General features: G+C 39.1%; 1 protein-coding gene and 1 long non-coding RNA gene across 2 annotated transcripts in view; one reads left to right on the plus strand and one right to left on the minus strand.

Moving 5' to 3' along the window:
- Positions 1-15,976, plus strand: part of ASB4 (ankyrin repeat and SOCS box containing 4) — a 53,930-nt gene that overhangs the window by 34,903 nt on the left and 3,051 nt on the right. Inside the window, exons 3-4 of the mRNA XM_033193457.1 lie at positions 7,220-7,710; positions 15,502-15,615. Coding sequence (XP_033049348.1) covers positions 7,220-7,710; positions 15,502-15,615 — 605 coding nt within the window. The remainder of the gene's footprint in view (positions 1-7,219; positions 7,711-15,501; positions 15,616-15,976) is intronic.
- Positions 6,688-8,894, minus strand: LOC117072965. The gene is made up of 3 exons (XR_004433035.1): positions 8,812-8,894; positions 7,953-8,002; positions 6,688-7,077 (listed from the first exon to the last, which is right to left on the minus strand). It is a non-coding gene; the product is annotated as an uncharacterized LOC117072965 (long non-coding RNA).

A 15,976-nucleotide genomic window follows, 5' to 3' on the forward strand; every position in this document is an offset into this window, starting at 1 on the left:
GTAGATCTTTATATATTCTGATTATGTTTTCAATACATAAAGAAATGTTTCCTTTTTGAATATGACTTTTATTATGAAAAATAAATAAGAAAAGCACAACCCAATGAAAAATGGGCAGAAGCTATGAAGAGACAATTCTTACAAGTGAGATTCTGTGGCCTGTATACATATGAGAATGCACTTTACTGGTAATCAGGAGAATGCAAATTAAATCAAAATACCATTTAATTGGCAAACACTAAGAAGTTTGAGAGTATCAAATGTTGGAAATGATTTTGAATCTTTAAACTCTACTGATGGACATACACATTGATATATACACTGATGAATATAATTTAATTTTAATATGGTTGAAAATGTTCATACATTACTTCCCAGTAATTCTATTTCTTCCTCTCAAGTAACTACTGCACAATTTGAAAGATACTTACTATTGGGAAAAAGCTAAAACAACTTTACCATCCTTTGTAAAGGAATAGCTAAACTGTGGTTTATACAAGGGAATTCTGTTCAGCAGTTGAAATAAAAAAAACACCAGTTCTCTATTCAAAGATATATTGTGATGGATAAAAACTGGTTGCAAAAGTGAGACACAATGTATGTAGTTTTTTAAAACACAAAATAATACTATATTTTTTAAATGGATGCACATACAAATAGTAAAAAGAACAAAAGTTTACCAAGCAATGACAAGCATCGATTTTAGAACAGTAATAATCTCTGTGGAGGAAAAAAAACATGGGAGGAGAGAAGAAAGAAAAGGGCTAGAGTTTTCTGTAAAATTCATAGGACAAAAGAGAACTAAAGCAAATATGGCAATAATTAAATTCAGTCAAATATGGGTATGGTATACAGGTGTCAATATTTTCTGGAATTTTCTCTGTGTTTGACTATTTCATAATCCATTAAAGACTTAGATTTGGTGCTGATGTAATAATAGATATTTAGATGCAGTAACACATCAGACTTCTCTTTTTTAAATATAAACACAAAATAATTTTGAATTTTTAAATAACTATAGACGTTTCTAGAAATGCAGCTATGGTATAAATCAAGGTGAGGCTGAACTTTGATTTATTCAGAACTTTACCAATAGTTTTTCTTATTTTGGAATACCATTCATGATGGCAATGATGCTCGTGGTATTTGAATTACAATATAAAACACCTCTATCAGTTCGAATATGTAGCTGTTTGGATTCTATGCATGGGTTCAAGCAAATCATATTTCATTATATCACTTAGGATAATCTTTCCTAAATATTAACATATTGAATTTCACACTACATCCCTATAGTTTATTTATTTTATTTGTAACAATCATAAGTTTTCCTCTACATGTTAGCCAGGGAATTATATCTGTTTTTAAAAGATTATGTGTGAAGGTAGATGATGCTTTCTATGGCATACACTGCAGCATAGGAAGTGTCTGGAAGGGTTGGGAAGCACTTATCTGAGTTGGTCCTCCCATTTAGTACCACACAAAGGCTCTTCAAGGAATCAAGACCATCAGGACCGGAAGAGGTCTCCATCTTCTCTGCTGAAATTCTTATCCTGTCTCTGCTCTTCATCCCATTCTCAGTGCACACAAACCAGTGTTTCTTTTGCCCACAGATAAAATCTGAAAATTCCTTCTTCTTTATCATGCAGAGAAAATTTAAATTCTTATCTGTCTCATTTGCTATCATTCTAGACTAGTTCTGGAGACCCTCTTGCAAAAATTAAAAGATTCATGAAGGAACTTCTCCCATTAAAAGTCACTTTGGGAGCCGAGACGGGCGGATCATGAGGTCAGGAGATCGAGACCCTCCTGGCTAATACAGTGAAACCCCGTCTCTACTAAAAATACAAAAACTAGCCGGGCGAGGTGGCGGGCGCCTGTAGTCCCAGCTACTCGGGAGGCTGAGGCAGGAGAATGGCGTAAACCCGGGAGGCGGAGCTTGCAGTGAGCTGAGATCCGGCCACTGCACTCCAGCCTGGGCGACAGAGCGAGACTCCGCCTCAAAAAAAAAAAAAAAAAAAAAAAAAAAAAAAAAAAAAGTCACTTTATCTCCCCAAGAAACAATGTACTCTGCCCATCTAGAATGAAAACTGCTGCAAATTTTATAGGGTATAGTTTACAGAAATGTAAAGAAAACTTTTTAGAGACAGTATGTCTGCATGGAAGGACTCCATACTGTAAGAATGTCAATTCTTCCTAAATTGATGTGTACACCAAAATAAAATCCAGGCGAATCAAACGTTAAACATTTTTTTAACATTTATAAAAACTAGATTATAATTAATTGAGATTGTTATACAACTTCTGAAAGGAGTAGGACATTCTGGTACAAAGGAAAAGGCAAGGGAAAACTTGACAATCGAAAGTTAACATCACTGTATTTAGGAAAAATCAAACTGGTTACAATGTTTAAACAATTGTGAGAGCATAAGCTTATGTCTTGATGAAGAGCTCATAAAAGTGCAATGAAAGCAGGACAATTTCACCTAATAAAGATGTGAGAACTAAATTCGGACAATTAACTAAAAAAGAAATACCACTAGTTAATAATTACAGATAAAGTGTCTAAACTCTAATAGTCAAATGAATTCGGATCTCAAAAAAATAAGATTTTATTTTTGCTACCAAACTAGCAAGAATTTCTCTTTAAATGTGTAATATACTGGTTAGTGAAGTAAGTAGTCTTATGCATCACAGAGAGAGATAAAAATATAACTTTTGGTAGTTATTAATAAAGACCCTTAACATAGTTCAAATGTTTCAGCTTAATAATTCTATTTTTGGGAATTTATTCCAAGGAAATAATCCTAAAATTTACATACAAAATTATTAATTGTAGCATTAATTTTAAGATCAAAATTTTGGAAAAAATCAGCACAGTGGGGTAAACTTACTCTAAGGAGTATGTAGTTATTTTAAATTATGTTTAAAATGCCTATACGATAACATGGAAATGCTTATAAGAGTAACATAAAAGCATTGTTGGTCAGTAAAAATATTAACATGTCTAACTTCATTGGTAATTAGGGAAACCATTCAGATGCAATGAGATATCACTCTACAACGAACAAATTGGCTAAAATTAAATAGACGGAAAATACCAATGTTGATAAGGTTGTAGTACAATGAGAAACCCTCATGCATGGCTTATCAGAGTGTAAGCTGGTACAACTGCTTATCTGACAGTACTTAATGAAGTTGAAGATATGCATACGCAGTGACCCAGCAATTCCACTCGTAGATGTAGAGCCCAGAGAAACCCCTGCACGTGAGCACCAGAGTACAAGAATGTGCAAGAATGCCCATGGCATCAGTGCTTGGGATAGCCTGACACGGATAATGCCCACCTCCAGTTGAATGGATAAATTGTGCTAAAAGACAGATATAATAAAATGAACAAATGAGAACTAAACCTCACAAGATACATTATTTTCACCAATACAATGTTGAGTGAAAGAAGCGAGTCAAAAGAATTTGTGTTTATGATTCCATTTATTCAAAGTTCAAAAATTGAAAAATGGAAGGATTTTCTGGGTCTAAGAGTGTCTGATTTCTTGACCAAGGATGTAATTAGATGGTGATGGCTTATAATTAAAGAAAACTGTGCATACTTATTTTTATATACTGTGTAATGTATGTCATGTGTTACGGGTCGAATTGTGTGCCACTCCCCAAAACACACACACACAAAGATACGTTCAAGTTCTAATCTCCAATACCTCAGCACATGAATTTATTTGGAAATAGGGTTGCTGCAGATGTTATTAAGTTATGTTAAAATCGTACTAGAGTAAGGTTGTTCCTTATTGCAGTATGACTGGTGTTCTTATAAGAAGATGACCATGTGGAGACACAAATGAGACAGCCAAGTATAATGGGGTCCCCAGAGACCCTCCAACCAACCTGCACACTGGGAGAATGGGATGGAGCTATGGAAGTTCCTGCCGTTTGCAGTGGGGAGCAGCCGGGCCTCTCCTGTTCCTGGTGGTAACCTGGCATTCAGTCTGTGATGTGGGGCCTGTTAACAGGAACCCCTCTCACTTTGCTGAGAGTCTTTTTCCTTTTTGTTGAATAAATTATGTAACCCCTCATCCTTCAAAGTGTCTGCATGCCAAATTAACCTGGTCATGTGACAAGAACCCGGATTTTCCTACAACACAGAGACACAGAGAGAATGCCATGTGACGGTGAAGGCAGAGAATGGAGTGATAGGTCTACAAGCCAAGGACTGCCAGCCATCAACAGAAGGTAGGAGAGAGGTCTGAGGCAGATTCTCCTTCAAAGTCTTTGGAAGAAACCAACACTAGATACTTTAATTTTGGACTTCCAGTCTCCAGAGGTGTGGGAGAATAAATTTCTGTTGTTTTAAGCTACCCAATGTGTGGTATTTTGTTAGGGCAGCTCTTGGAAACTAATACATTGTATTTTCACATTAAAAATATATTCAAAGCTCCCAGGAATTTATGTTTCTGGTCTCTAATTTCTTGAATAAATCACAAAGTCTAAAATAAAAAAGTAGTCAAATCATTGTACTTTATATATTTCCTGGAAAAGTTATACTGGTGACACAATTCAAGTATAAAAATAAGGAACTCCTATTCAGAAAAGGAAACCATGTAGCATATCTAGTTGTACCAACAGGTCAAAGATCAATTGTAAATGTCCAACTGCTTTAAAAAATAAAGGATGTGGTTTGTTCCAAGTTGGCCTGTAAGAATTTCATCCTGACCCTTTGATTCTCTTCCTTACTGGAAATTCTCCAGCATCTGAAATGACCCTGCACATGGCTTCTGGGAAGACATTCTCATTCATTCCATTTCACTCCAAAGCAAAGATGAGCCGACCTGAAATAAGACCTGACCCAGAACTTCTCTAGGGCAGAACACTGATACAGATGGCTTCGTGAAACACCATCTTTGGTTACAGTTCTGCCTTCTACAAGTTACGAATACAGTCTCAGAGTTTACAGAGCAATGTACTCTTAGGTACCTTCCTTGGGGACTGATTTTGTATAGGATATTGAGCATGCTTGTAGGAGTTTTGGCTTTCTCAAATATGTTCCATATGATCAGCAGATGCCATAAATAAGGGCATAAAGGAACAATACATGGTGAACGGATTTTTTTAAAGCTAACAAAATGTAATATTATCTTTTTACTACTTTCTGGTTTTCATATAGTAAAAGAGAGTAAACTACAGAAAAATTTTCCTTCAGAAAAGTAATATGAGGTAAAATAGAACAGTGATAAAGAATTTCCAAGCCAGGCTATCTGTTTTCAAACCTTGGTTCAACAACGAGGAAGGGGTCCCTGGTGGGAGAGAGCCCCAGGCGGGGAAGAACAATGAACAATTGTTCTGAGACATGGGAAATCACAATGACTTCTTCCTGGCACAATGACCTTGTTCTGTGGGCACAATGATCTCCTTCAGCACAGCAGCTCCCTCCAGCACAACCCTATAAAACTTCGCTGCAGTCGCACCCTGCCGCTACACAGCCTCTTCTCTGCTGTGCTGCCGGTTGCAACCTTGCAACATATTTTCATACTTCTCTAATAAATCTGCCTTTCTTTACCTAGAACTGTCTTGGTAAATTACTTTACCACCTGTGACACTGACCCGAGCTAGTTGCACCTGTGACAACTAGCTGGTTGTACTTTTGGCTGATTATTAACCTCTCTGAGTACAAATTTCTTCATCTGTAAAATTAGGATAAAAACTGCACCTACTTCAAAGGATTACTTGGAAGATTCAATGAAGCAGTATATGAAAAGCATTTAGCCCAGAATGCTGCACATGGTTAAGAGTTTAATAAATACTAGTTACTAGCATAGTAATAGTAATAATAATAATAATAATGTCTCTACAGATGTGAAGTAGCTATAAAAAAATCCAGTAGAGTTGATTAATTAGAGTTGGCCCCCTAGGGGTCATTTGGTTCACCTCATTAAATTAGGCAGAGAAGGAAAATTTCAGCTTCTTGAGTTGACCACTCTCACACTTAACATTTCGAATTAGAAAAACAAAATTCACTTAAGTTTTCTAGTCTGTTAAATAAGTGGGTTGGATTAAGTAATTCTAAGGAGCTTTCCAAGCACAAAAAATTCCTATTTCTAACATCCTTTGTGAACCATAAATCAAACATTTTACAGTCTCTGAATCATTCTCTCTGTCTTTCAGTGAGTATTTCTACTATACCATCTTCTACACCTTTTGATGAAAAATATAACCTTTAGCCTAGTTTGGTGACTAAAGTGGTGTGTGTGTGTGTATGTGTGTGTGTGTGCACGCACATGCATATTTGGTGGTGGTGGTGCTGTGTTCCAAGAAAGCCTCACAGACTTGGGCAACCCTAATACTGTAATTTCAGTCAAAGGGATAGGAAATTTCCATACCACTGAAGTTTACTTGCATCAGACTTTTAGGTTCATCTGCTATGAAAGAGAAGAAAAGTATTATTTTGTGGAATATTCAAAACAGTTGATTTTTTTTTTTTTTTTTTTTTTTTTTTTTTTTGAGACGGAGTCTCACTCTGCCGGCCAGGCTGGAGTGCTGTGGCCGGATCTCAGTTCACTGCAAGCTCCGCCTCCCGGGTTCACGCCATTCTCCTGCCTCAGCCTCCCGAGTAGTTGGGACTACATGCGCCCACCACCTCGCCCGGCTAATTTTTTTTTTTTTTTGTATTTTTTATTAGAGACGAGGTTTCACCGTGTTAGCCAGGATGGTCTCGATCTCCTGACCTCGTGATCCACCCGTCTCTGCCTCCCAAAGTGCTGGGATTACAGGCTTGAGCCACCGCGCCCGGCAAAACAGTTGATTTTTAAAGAGTCAAAGTTTGTGATATAACATTTGTATTTAATGATATTAGCAAATATCATTGTTATATTGATAAAAACGACTTAGTTATAGAAATCTCTTGGTATTTCCAAATCCACCTGGGAGTAAGAAGCGAAATTCAGCAAGGCTCCAGCATTCTGGCACAAATCCTTCCTTCTCCTCCCATGGGTACCTTTGCTGGTTGTCCAGGAGATGGCAATGTTGCTTCAAGGGAATGGCTTCCACCAGGCCCGGGAAGGGAGCCTAGGGACAAAGGGGTTGAGGGCTAGGGATAATATATGGCAGAAGTTAAAAGAGAAACAGTAAGAAAAGTCTTATTTAATGAACCTTAGGAATAATGACAAAACACATTTAAATAATTGTCTGCCTCAATTTCCCTTTGTAGGGGCGAATGTGAACATGAAGACCAACAACCAAGATGAGGAGACGCCCTTGCACACGGCTGCCCACTTCGGCCTTTCAGAGCTGGTAGCCTTTTACGTGGAACACGGGGCCATAGTGGACAGCGTGAATGCCCACATGGAGACCCCCCTGGCCATCGCCGCCTACTGGGCCCTCCGCTTTAAGGAGCAGGAGTACAGCACAGAGCACCACCTCGTCTGCCGCATGCTGCTTGACTACAAAGCCGAAGTCAATGCCCGGGATGACGACTTTAAATCTCCCCTCCACAAAGCAGCCTGGAACTGTGACCACGTGCTCATGCACATGATGCTGGAAGCTGGCGCGGAAGCCAATCTCATGGATATCAATGGCTGTGCTGCCATCCAGTACGTGCTGAAGGTCACCTCCGTGCGCCCTGCTGCCCAGCCTGAAATCTGTTACCAGCTCCTGTTGAACCATGGTGCGGCCCGAATATACCCTCCACAGTTCCACAAGGTGAGGCTCTGCCCAGTGGTCAGGAGGTTGAGGGAGATTCAAATAGCGGCCCTGTCCGAAATCTCCAAGTAACTGAAGCTTGTTTGAGGCTTGAGTCCTGGGACTAACTACCTCTGATCCTCTTTGACCTTCCATTACATACCTAATCCTAGCTGTCTCCTCATCTCATCCTAGTCTAGGTTTGCTTGAAATTGGGTATGACAGCTAGAATGAGAACAAGAGTAGCAAATAATTTTTTATACCTTGTGTGAACACCAATGCACTGGTGGCTTCCTGGGGGACTGAGGTAAGTCTGCCAGAAAGGTGAATAGTGTTAGACAGGCATACATTTGCCATCTTTTAAACAGAATGGCTGATCTAAAGATGACTCAGTCTGCTTTGAAATTAGCTTGTAGCCATGAAAGGGCCACCCGATTTTCAAGTTTAATGAAAGCTAACATTTATTAAGTACTAAAAATTATATTTATTATATATAATAAATAAGCACACTCTTATAAGCATTTTGTATCTCTTAATTCTTACAATAATCATACAAGATATATATTATTATTGCCCCTATTCTACAGAGGAGGAAACTGAGGCACAGTTAAGTAAATTACCTGAGCTTCCACAGTGCCAGTGCCAGGATTCAACCTTAGATACTTTGGTTCCAGCATCTATTCTTATGATATCACACTGCACAGTTTTTCTTAATAACAGTTGTAATCTCAAACAGACTCGTAGGGACCAGTTGCTAACAGTATTGATATGACTAAGACATGGGACCTATCCTCAAGAAGCTTAGAATCTAGCAGATGAGACAAATAAATAAAGGGGTAATTTTAATAGGTTGTGATAAATGATAAGGTAGAAGAATAATGAGTGCTACAGAAATGTGGAAGAGTGTGAATTCTGCATAGTTTTCTTGCTGGTAATTTGGAGGCCAAAATGCATTTTATCTGAAAATAAATCACATAGTACTATACTTAGGATTCTCCCTTACTCTAAAAATTTAACTAACAAGAAGAAGAGTTTGAAGTATACGACAGCTGACTAATTAGGCCACAGAAAGCAAATTAACAGATGTTTTTCTGAATTCACAGCTTAAGTTCTACCTCTTACCTGGGTAAAATGTCAGGGACTTGTCTGAAGTCCTGCAGTGTGAGGCTTAGTTAGAAGAAAAGTTCTACTAGAGAATTTAAGGGTAGTTCATTCAGTCAGGGCAAATTCCAGATGGACAAACCAGAGAACTTTCAAATGAAGATTTTATGGGTTCAGCAATTCCTGTGATCTCAGTAAGGAATTTTCTCTTGGTTATCAGGATGTTAATGGAAGATTAACTAATTCTTTTTTTAACATTGTATGTAAAACCCAGAATGTCATGAATTTTTACAAAACTTTCTTAGAGAACTACAAATGATTAAGACGAGGAACAGAGTAAGAAGAATGTTACAATAACTGTCCTGTGTTGAGCTCTAAATAGGTTTTATACAGACTATTTCGTTTTATTTTTATAATTGACTCTGAGGTAGGCACTGGCATATTCACATTTAAAAGGTGATTAAGCTAAAGCTAATAGTCTTAAAATATTTTCATCAAGTCACACAGAGTAAGTGTCAAATTCACTCATTTGTTTATTTAACAAATATTTACTAGACACCTCCGAAGTGTCGAGCACTGTTTTATTTGCTGGAGGTAGAGCAATGAACCAAAGGCCTTCCTGAAAGATACTTTCTAGTGGGAGACAGAAAACAAACAAAACAAAACCAAATAAATATACACTGATATGCTTGGTACTATGGAGAAAAATCAGTGTTAAAAAAAAAAGAGAGAGAATGCCAGATTATGTGTGCTACTTTAAGTTGATTAGAAAAAATAAGGATGTGGAGGAACAAGCCATGCAAACACCTGATGGGGAGGTGGGGAGAGCATTCCAGGCCTAAGGAAAAGCAGGTGCAAGGGTCCTGAGGTAGGAGAGGGCTAAGCATGTTTGAGGGAGAGCAAGGAAGCCACAGTGGCTGAAGTGGAGTGAGCAAGGAGAAGATAAATCCAAGAGGTATATATGTGGGTTGTCTGCAGACCATATATGTGGCCTTGTAAGCCGTGGGAATATTCTTGGTGTTTTACTCTGCATGGGAGAGGAAGTCACTGAAAGATTTTGAGTTGGGAAAAATAAAAATCTGATTTATATTCTAAAATGATCCTTTTGACTGCCTTTAAGAGAATAACTCTGAGTGGGGGCCAGCAAAGTTGCAATAATTTAGATGAGAGATGAGGGTAGCTTAGACTCACAGCGGAAATAGTGAGGGTGGTGAGAAGCACAGACTTTGGGGTCAAACTTGGTTTCTGTCACTTACCTAAGAGTGTGACTAAATAAACTGCTGAAAGTTTCTGGGCCTCAGTTTCTTCCCCTGTTGAATGAGTATACCCTGAATTTATGCCTTGGCAATAATATGCAGACTCAGTCCTTCCCCAGAAGGAAGTTATTCCTACTCATAGCACATCACAAATATGCTCAAAGCCCAGAGGATGGTGCCAAACATTTCTTTCCTCTTTCTCTTGGACTTCTTTCCCAGTTCCTCCCTTCAGTCCTATCCTGCATCTATAAACATCTCTGTCTTTGTTTACTACCATCTTTTTTTCTTACTTACATCTTGCTAAGGGCTGATCATACTTCATGATGTTACCTCTAAAAGACAAAAACATCTACCTCTGTAATACAGCTCACTTCACAAAGCCTAATTTTCTGCATATTGTCATTCAGAGACTACTTTCCTTCTATGGAAAAGGATGTACAGGGACACAGGGCATGAAGGTGGCAGAGAAACATACTCTATCACTTTATCCATGATTAGCAATATCCTTCTTGTAAGGTTGTTTTGAGAATTAAACGAGATAGTATTTGAGAAGTGGTTAGCACGGTGCCATGGGCATGGTGACCATTAAACAAATGATGGCTATAACTATTATTATTCTTACACATGTGTTGAGCAGGAGAATTGGTGCTCCTGGGCCTGGTTTACTATAGCGATCTTCCCAACCAGGAGAGACAGTATGTGTGTGAGTCCCTGCCCAGAGACTAAATGTTGAGTTGTATTCTGAAACTTGCTGTGGACTCCAGTAGTGGCATTCAACCCTGGTGTTTCCTTTTCTCCTCCTCTCAACATGTGCTGTTGGTCCAGCATAGGCATCTCCCCTGCTGGCTTTTCTTGATGGCTCCACCAGCCTGTAAAGTAGGCATACAATTGTGTGTTCCAACCAACTTTGTCCATGGTTAGCATTTTCTTATTCAGTTATTTTGTTCCTTTGAGTTCCTTTAGTTTGGCTGTATGCTAAAGAGACTAAGAGTTGGCTACTGGTAGATGGCTGGTATTACAAACAAACATTTTTGTTGCTACTCAACAGACTGTGTAGGAGAGCTGGACCCCTTCCAAAGGAAAAGCAAAGAAAAACTATTCAATTTACTATGCAGATGCTTCAAAGTGATTTAGAACAACTACTCCACAGTCTGACTTTCCAAAGAGAAAGTCATCTTTATGACAAGTAAGTGACTGACTCATTTATCCAGAAGATAAAGTGATTCGTTCTTGTGTGGATAGGGAATTCAGTTTCCTTATTTACAAGGAACAAGGTCAGGGCTGAAGATGCTTTCTTCCAAATACAAAGCAAATTTGTAGAGGGTGTATTTCACTGAAAGCCAATGTGTAAATTACATAAGCGGGGGAAAAAAGACTTATAGGGTCTGCAATTGCTTTCCAGGGTACAAAAGGACATTTGATTTTTTTTTTCTCCCAGCATAATTCAGAAGAAAGTGACACCCCAGGGAGCCAAGATTGGGTTTTCTTGTAGGGCAAGAAAGACATTTTTCTACAGGAGGAAAGGTAACATGAGGGTTTGGGGGAGGTGAGGATGATTTCTGCCGTTGAACAATGCTGTGTATGAAGCTAGGCAGTTCTCTTTGATCATTAAGGACCTTTCTGAACACATACATATCAATATATAAGAGTGCAAGTGGCTTGAGAATGTTTCTGCTGAAGTGACTTACAGATGATGTTTGGATGAGAAGAGAGGCAGGGAGACTTACCTTGAATCTCTTTTGCAATAGATTGTGTATTAATCCATGATTTTGGGGTTGGATGGTGAGATGAGGTATCTAAATCTCTCTCCAGTAGTCACCATAGTAGAAATAGCTTTTTTGTCTAATTGTTCCTCCATGAAGGGAGAATAGAGATGCCAGAGACTCATGAAGGTGAAGCTTACTGAGTATCTTCTGTTTTCTGGACTGGGAAGGCCAAAAGGAGGCTGTGGTTTCTCCCTTTGGGGTCCACACCAGTCTGCTGTCTCATGTTTCCTTTGTCTCATGTTTTCATGAGGAAAATGCTACTAAAATAAAACCCCCACTAATCTCTGTCCCCAACCTTCTCACTTCACTTAACAGATTGATGAGTTGGGAGGCGGAATTGAGTTAGCTTGCTTAACCTTGGGTCTAGAGGATCCTTGAATTCTTTGTTCATTCATGTGGAAGCTTCCAATAATAAACTCTGTCTGGCAGGCACAGGCCTGCAATTTGGGGGTATAAATTCAGTTTAGGGGTAGAGTGTTAGAATCTGTGTATGGCCCCTAACTAAAAATATGTAATCTATTTTATCAGTAATAAAGATGATATCCTGATCTCTGTCATCTTCATTTCATTTTTTAATGGGTCCTACACTAAGAAGGGAAAATTATTTATTGGGCCTCTAACACTCTGCATGCTATGACACCAAGGGTGTTAAAGATGAGGACAGGCCAGCCCTAGCTACAACTTTTCGTTTATCCTTTATTTATCCCCCACAATCTGTTCCTTACCTGTTTCAGTCCACTCAACTCCCAGTGACTTGACCTTCTAATTCACTCTGCTAGTATTTAATCTGTCTTCATCTCTTGATTTTCACGACCCCCGTGATAACCTCACTTTGAATGCTTTCTTCATTTGGTGTCTTTTACTCTGACGTATCTGGTTTTCTTTTGACTTTGGAGTCATGCAGACTTGAGTTTAAATCCTGACTCTACCATTTCCTGGCTAAAAGACCCAGAGGTTAAATTTTCTCAGCCTTTGGCCTTCAATTTCTGAAATGGGGATGATTATAGGACCAATTTCATAGGATTGTTCAATGGCTAAGCAAGTTAAAGTATATGAAGATTTATCACAGTCCCTTGCACATAGTAAGTCCTCAAAAAATGGTAGCTATTATTTTCCTTTCTTCCTCTCTCGTGCCTACTAGGATTTCTGAAGCTGTAGGTAATGATCCTCTATCTTTTCCATTTATACCCATTTAGAGTGTCGCTGAACTTCATGGCTTTAGCCAGCACATACTTTGATGACACATAATAACTATATATTAGCCTTCTCATGGGAGCCTCTATTGTGTACATTTTTGGCTGATATGAATGGCTGGGTGCGGTGGCTCACACCTGTAATCCCAGCACTTTGGGATGCCTAGGCGGGCAGATTACTGGAGGTCAGGAGTTCAACACCAGCCTGACTAACATGGTGAAACCTTGTCTCTGCTAAAAATGCAAAAATTAGTCGGGAGTGGTGGCATGATCTGTAATTCCAGCTACTTGGGAGGTGAGGAAGGAGAATTGCTTGAACCCAGGAGGCGGAGGTTGCAGTGAGCCAAGATTGTGCATTGCACTCCACCCTGGGCTAAAAGAGTAAAATTCTGTCTCAAAAAAAAAAAAAAAGAACTATCCTCCTCCTCATTATCTGTCCATCCCAGATTAGTATGTTCCTCATTTCTGTCCATCAGTGGCAACTCTGTTTGTCCTCTATCTGTGGCTTCCAAGTTGTATTCTTTCCTCCTCCTATCTGATTAGTATTAAGCCCTAGACTTGTTCCTTCTCCCAGCTTCAGCCACCCTTCCTTCCCAACACTAGCGCTGACGCCAGCCTAGGAGCCGGTTGGTGTACTTCCCGTCAGCCTCCCCTCCACTCTCTGCCCTTGATGCACTGGTCTTCTCTGTGCGTTGCTGATGGTGCTCAAGGAGCACTTGATGATCTTTAAGTTAGTCTTTTACTACTTACTGACTCATATTGCTCTCTAACTCTTTGAAATTATTTGTGTCTTTTCTCTTCAACTAGGTTGTAAACTCCTTAAAGACAAAAAACAGGTCATAAATGTCCCAGAATTACTGTCATAGTACTAAATCTGTGCTCAATAAAGGCTTCCTAATGGAATGGATAGGTTGAATATCACCTCTTCTTGTTAAGAGTGTATAATAGCCTCTTGTTCTCTGTCAAGTCAATCCCAAGCTCTTCAGACTGGTTTCCAGGTGTGCTACCAGCTGGCTTCATCTTACCAGCTCTGACCTTTAGCCCTTCCCTGACTCCATTCAGGTTGGCCTCTTTACTGTCAACACACACAGACACACTCACTCACACACACACATGCACACACTCTTACTTAGTTGAGTATTAAGATCATAGCCTTTCTGTCTCTGTTTTATCTGTGATCCCAAGACATTAGGTCTTTACCACCCTACACTGAAAAAGGCAATGCTAGACCACCTATGAAGAAGGTTGTCAAGCATCACATTTCCCTATGGAGGGAAAGTCGGTTTTATGATCTTTTGCTCAACAATAATAAGTTGAGGTTGAGATGGTCTGGGAAATTAGGAAGAAATGTCTTTGGAGAAAGTTGTTTAAAGGCAGAGGCATGCCTCTCTTCTAATGGTGAAGGATGGGCTTCCTCCTCACCTAATACCAAGTGAAAGGGGCTTTAGGAGGACCCCTTGGAGAAGTTGATTTATGTTTTCCAAAGTTTCAAGGGAAAAATGGGACTGATATGAAACTCATGATGAGAAAATTTAGAAGAGCAGGTCTGTGGCTGGAGCTGCTTGTCTGGTGGCAATGGAAAGAAAGATGATTAAACTGGGACTCAGGAGTGCCTTTTACTGGCCACACCAAAAGTTGGTTAAGTGTATAAACATCCATCTAGTTTGATCTAAATGTTAAAGCTAAATCTTTCTGTCTCCTGAAGGAAATTCTGGCCACTTTGACTCAGCTTTCGAGTATTTTTGGTTGGTCAATAAACTGTTAAGCAGAGTGTGCTAAGAGCTAACTGAATTTCATGTTATCTTTTATTTGTTGATGAAAGGTAAAACACCAATAAGTGTGGTTTAGTACATGACACCAGCCCTCTGCAGGTATTGAACTGGGAAGATAACGAGGCTCAACTTGCATGTTACTCTGTAGTTTACTTTACCTCGTGGTCACCAGCAAATCTAAGTTGATTGACTAACACAGAATTTTTTGATAAAATGTTCTGTAGAGCTGGAAGAGTTTCCCAGGCAGCTGGAAACGTATTCTGTGTCCAGCATGTCTCAAAATTGCTTCAATTATGTACAAAGGCAAAGTAATTCTTCGGTTCTCATCTTCTTTGTTAGTGACTCTTTTTCACTTGCTCGTGAAAAGTGAAAGAAATTGATCTGATTTTATTAATCTGCCTATCTGCCATGGTGGCAGTGTAATGGAATACTTGAAGGCATGAAACTTCTTAAAATCATTTTAGCTATATAGGGAGCTTAGTTGGTCTGTGGGTTCTGGTTTTTTTTTTTTTTTATTCTTACAGATAGGGTCTTGCTATGATGCCCAAGATAGCTTTGAACTCTTGGGCTCAAGCAATCCTCCTGCCTCAGTCTCCCAAGTAGCTGGGATTACAGGCACATGCCACCATGCCCACTGGTCTGTGAACTCTTGATGTCTCTGTGAGCAAAATGAATGAACCATGTATGTGCATCAAACTAATGAAACTCTGTGCTTCCTCTGCAGGTGATACAGGCCTGCCATTCTTGTCCTAAAGCAATTGAAGTTGTAGTCAATGCCTATGAACACATCAGATGGAACACAAAGTGGAGAAGAGCTATCCCCAATGATGACCTGGAGGTAAATAATCAATTCCCTTCCTATAGTTTTCACTATCGAGTACTTCCAGACTGCTCTAGAAGTATGCAAAATTCTAATAAAACAGTTGGTTTTGAGAATGCCTTTAAAGCCTATTCAAATGCAATGAGACAAAAGGTTATAAAATACGAGTTTGAGAGTTAATATTTCCATCAAATATGTGGCATTAAGGAGTGTCTTGGGGAATTCCTCCATTTAAGGGCAAGTTGAATTAAGTATATAAAGGGAGCGGCTTTCCTTTCTTCTCATTAATTTAGATGAGTTAAATGATGGCATTTGGGATTGCTCATATAGTATTTTTACCGGAATATTAAAGCGTTTTGTGTAGATTATTTCATTTACT

Source organism: Trachypithecus francoisi, unplaced genomic scaffold, assembly GCF_009764315.1.
Source record: "Trachypithecus francoisi isolate TF-2019V2 unplaced genomic scaffold, Tfra_2.0 Lachesis_group4, whole genome shotgun sequence".
Classification (NCBI taxonomy): Eukaryota; Metazoa; Chordata; class Mammalia; order Primates; family Cercopithecidae; genus Trachypithecus; species Trachypithecus francoisi.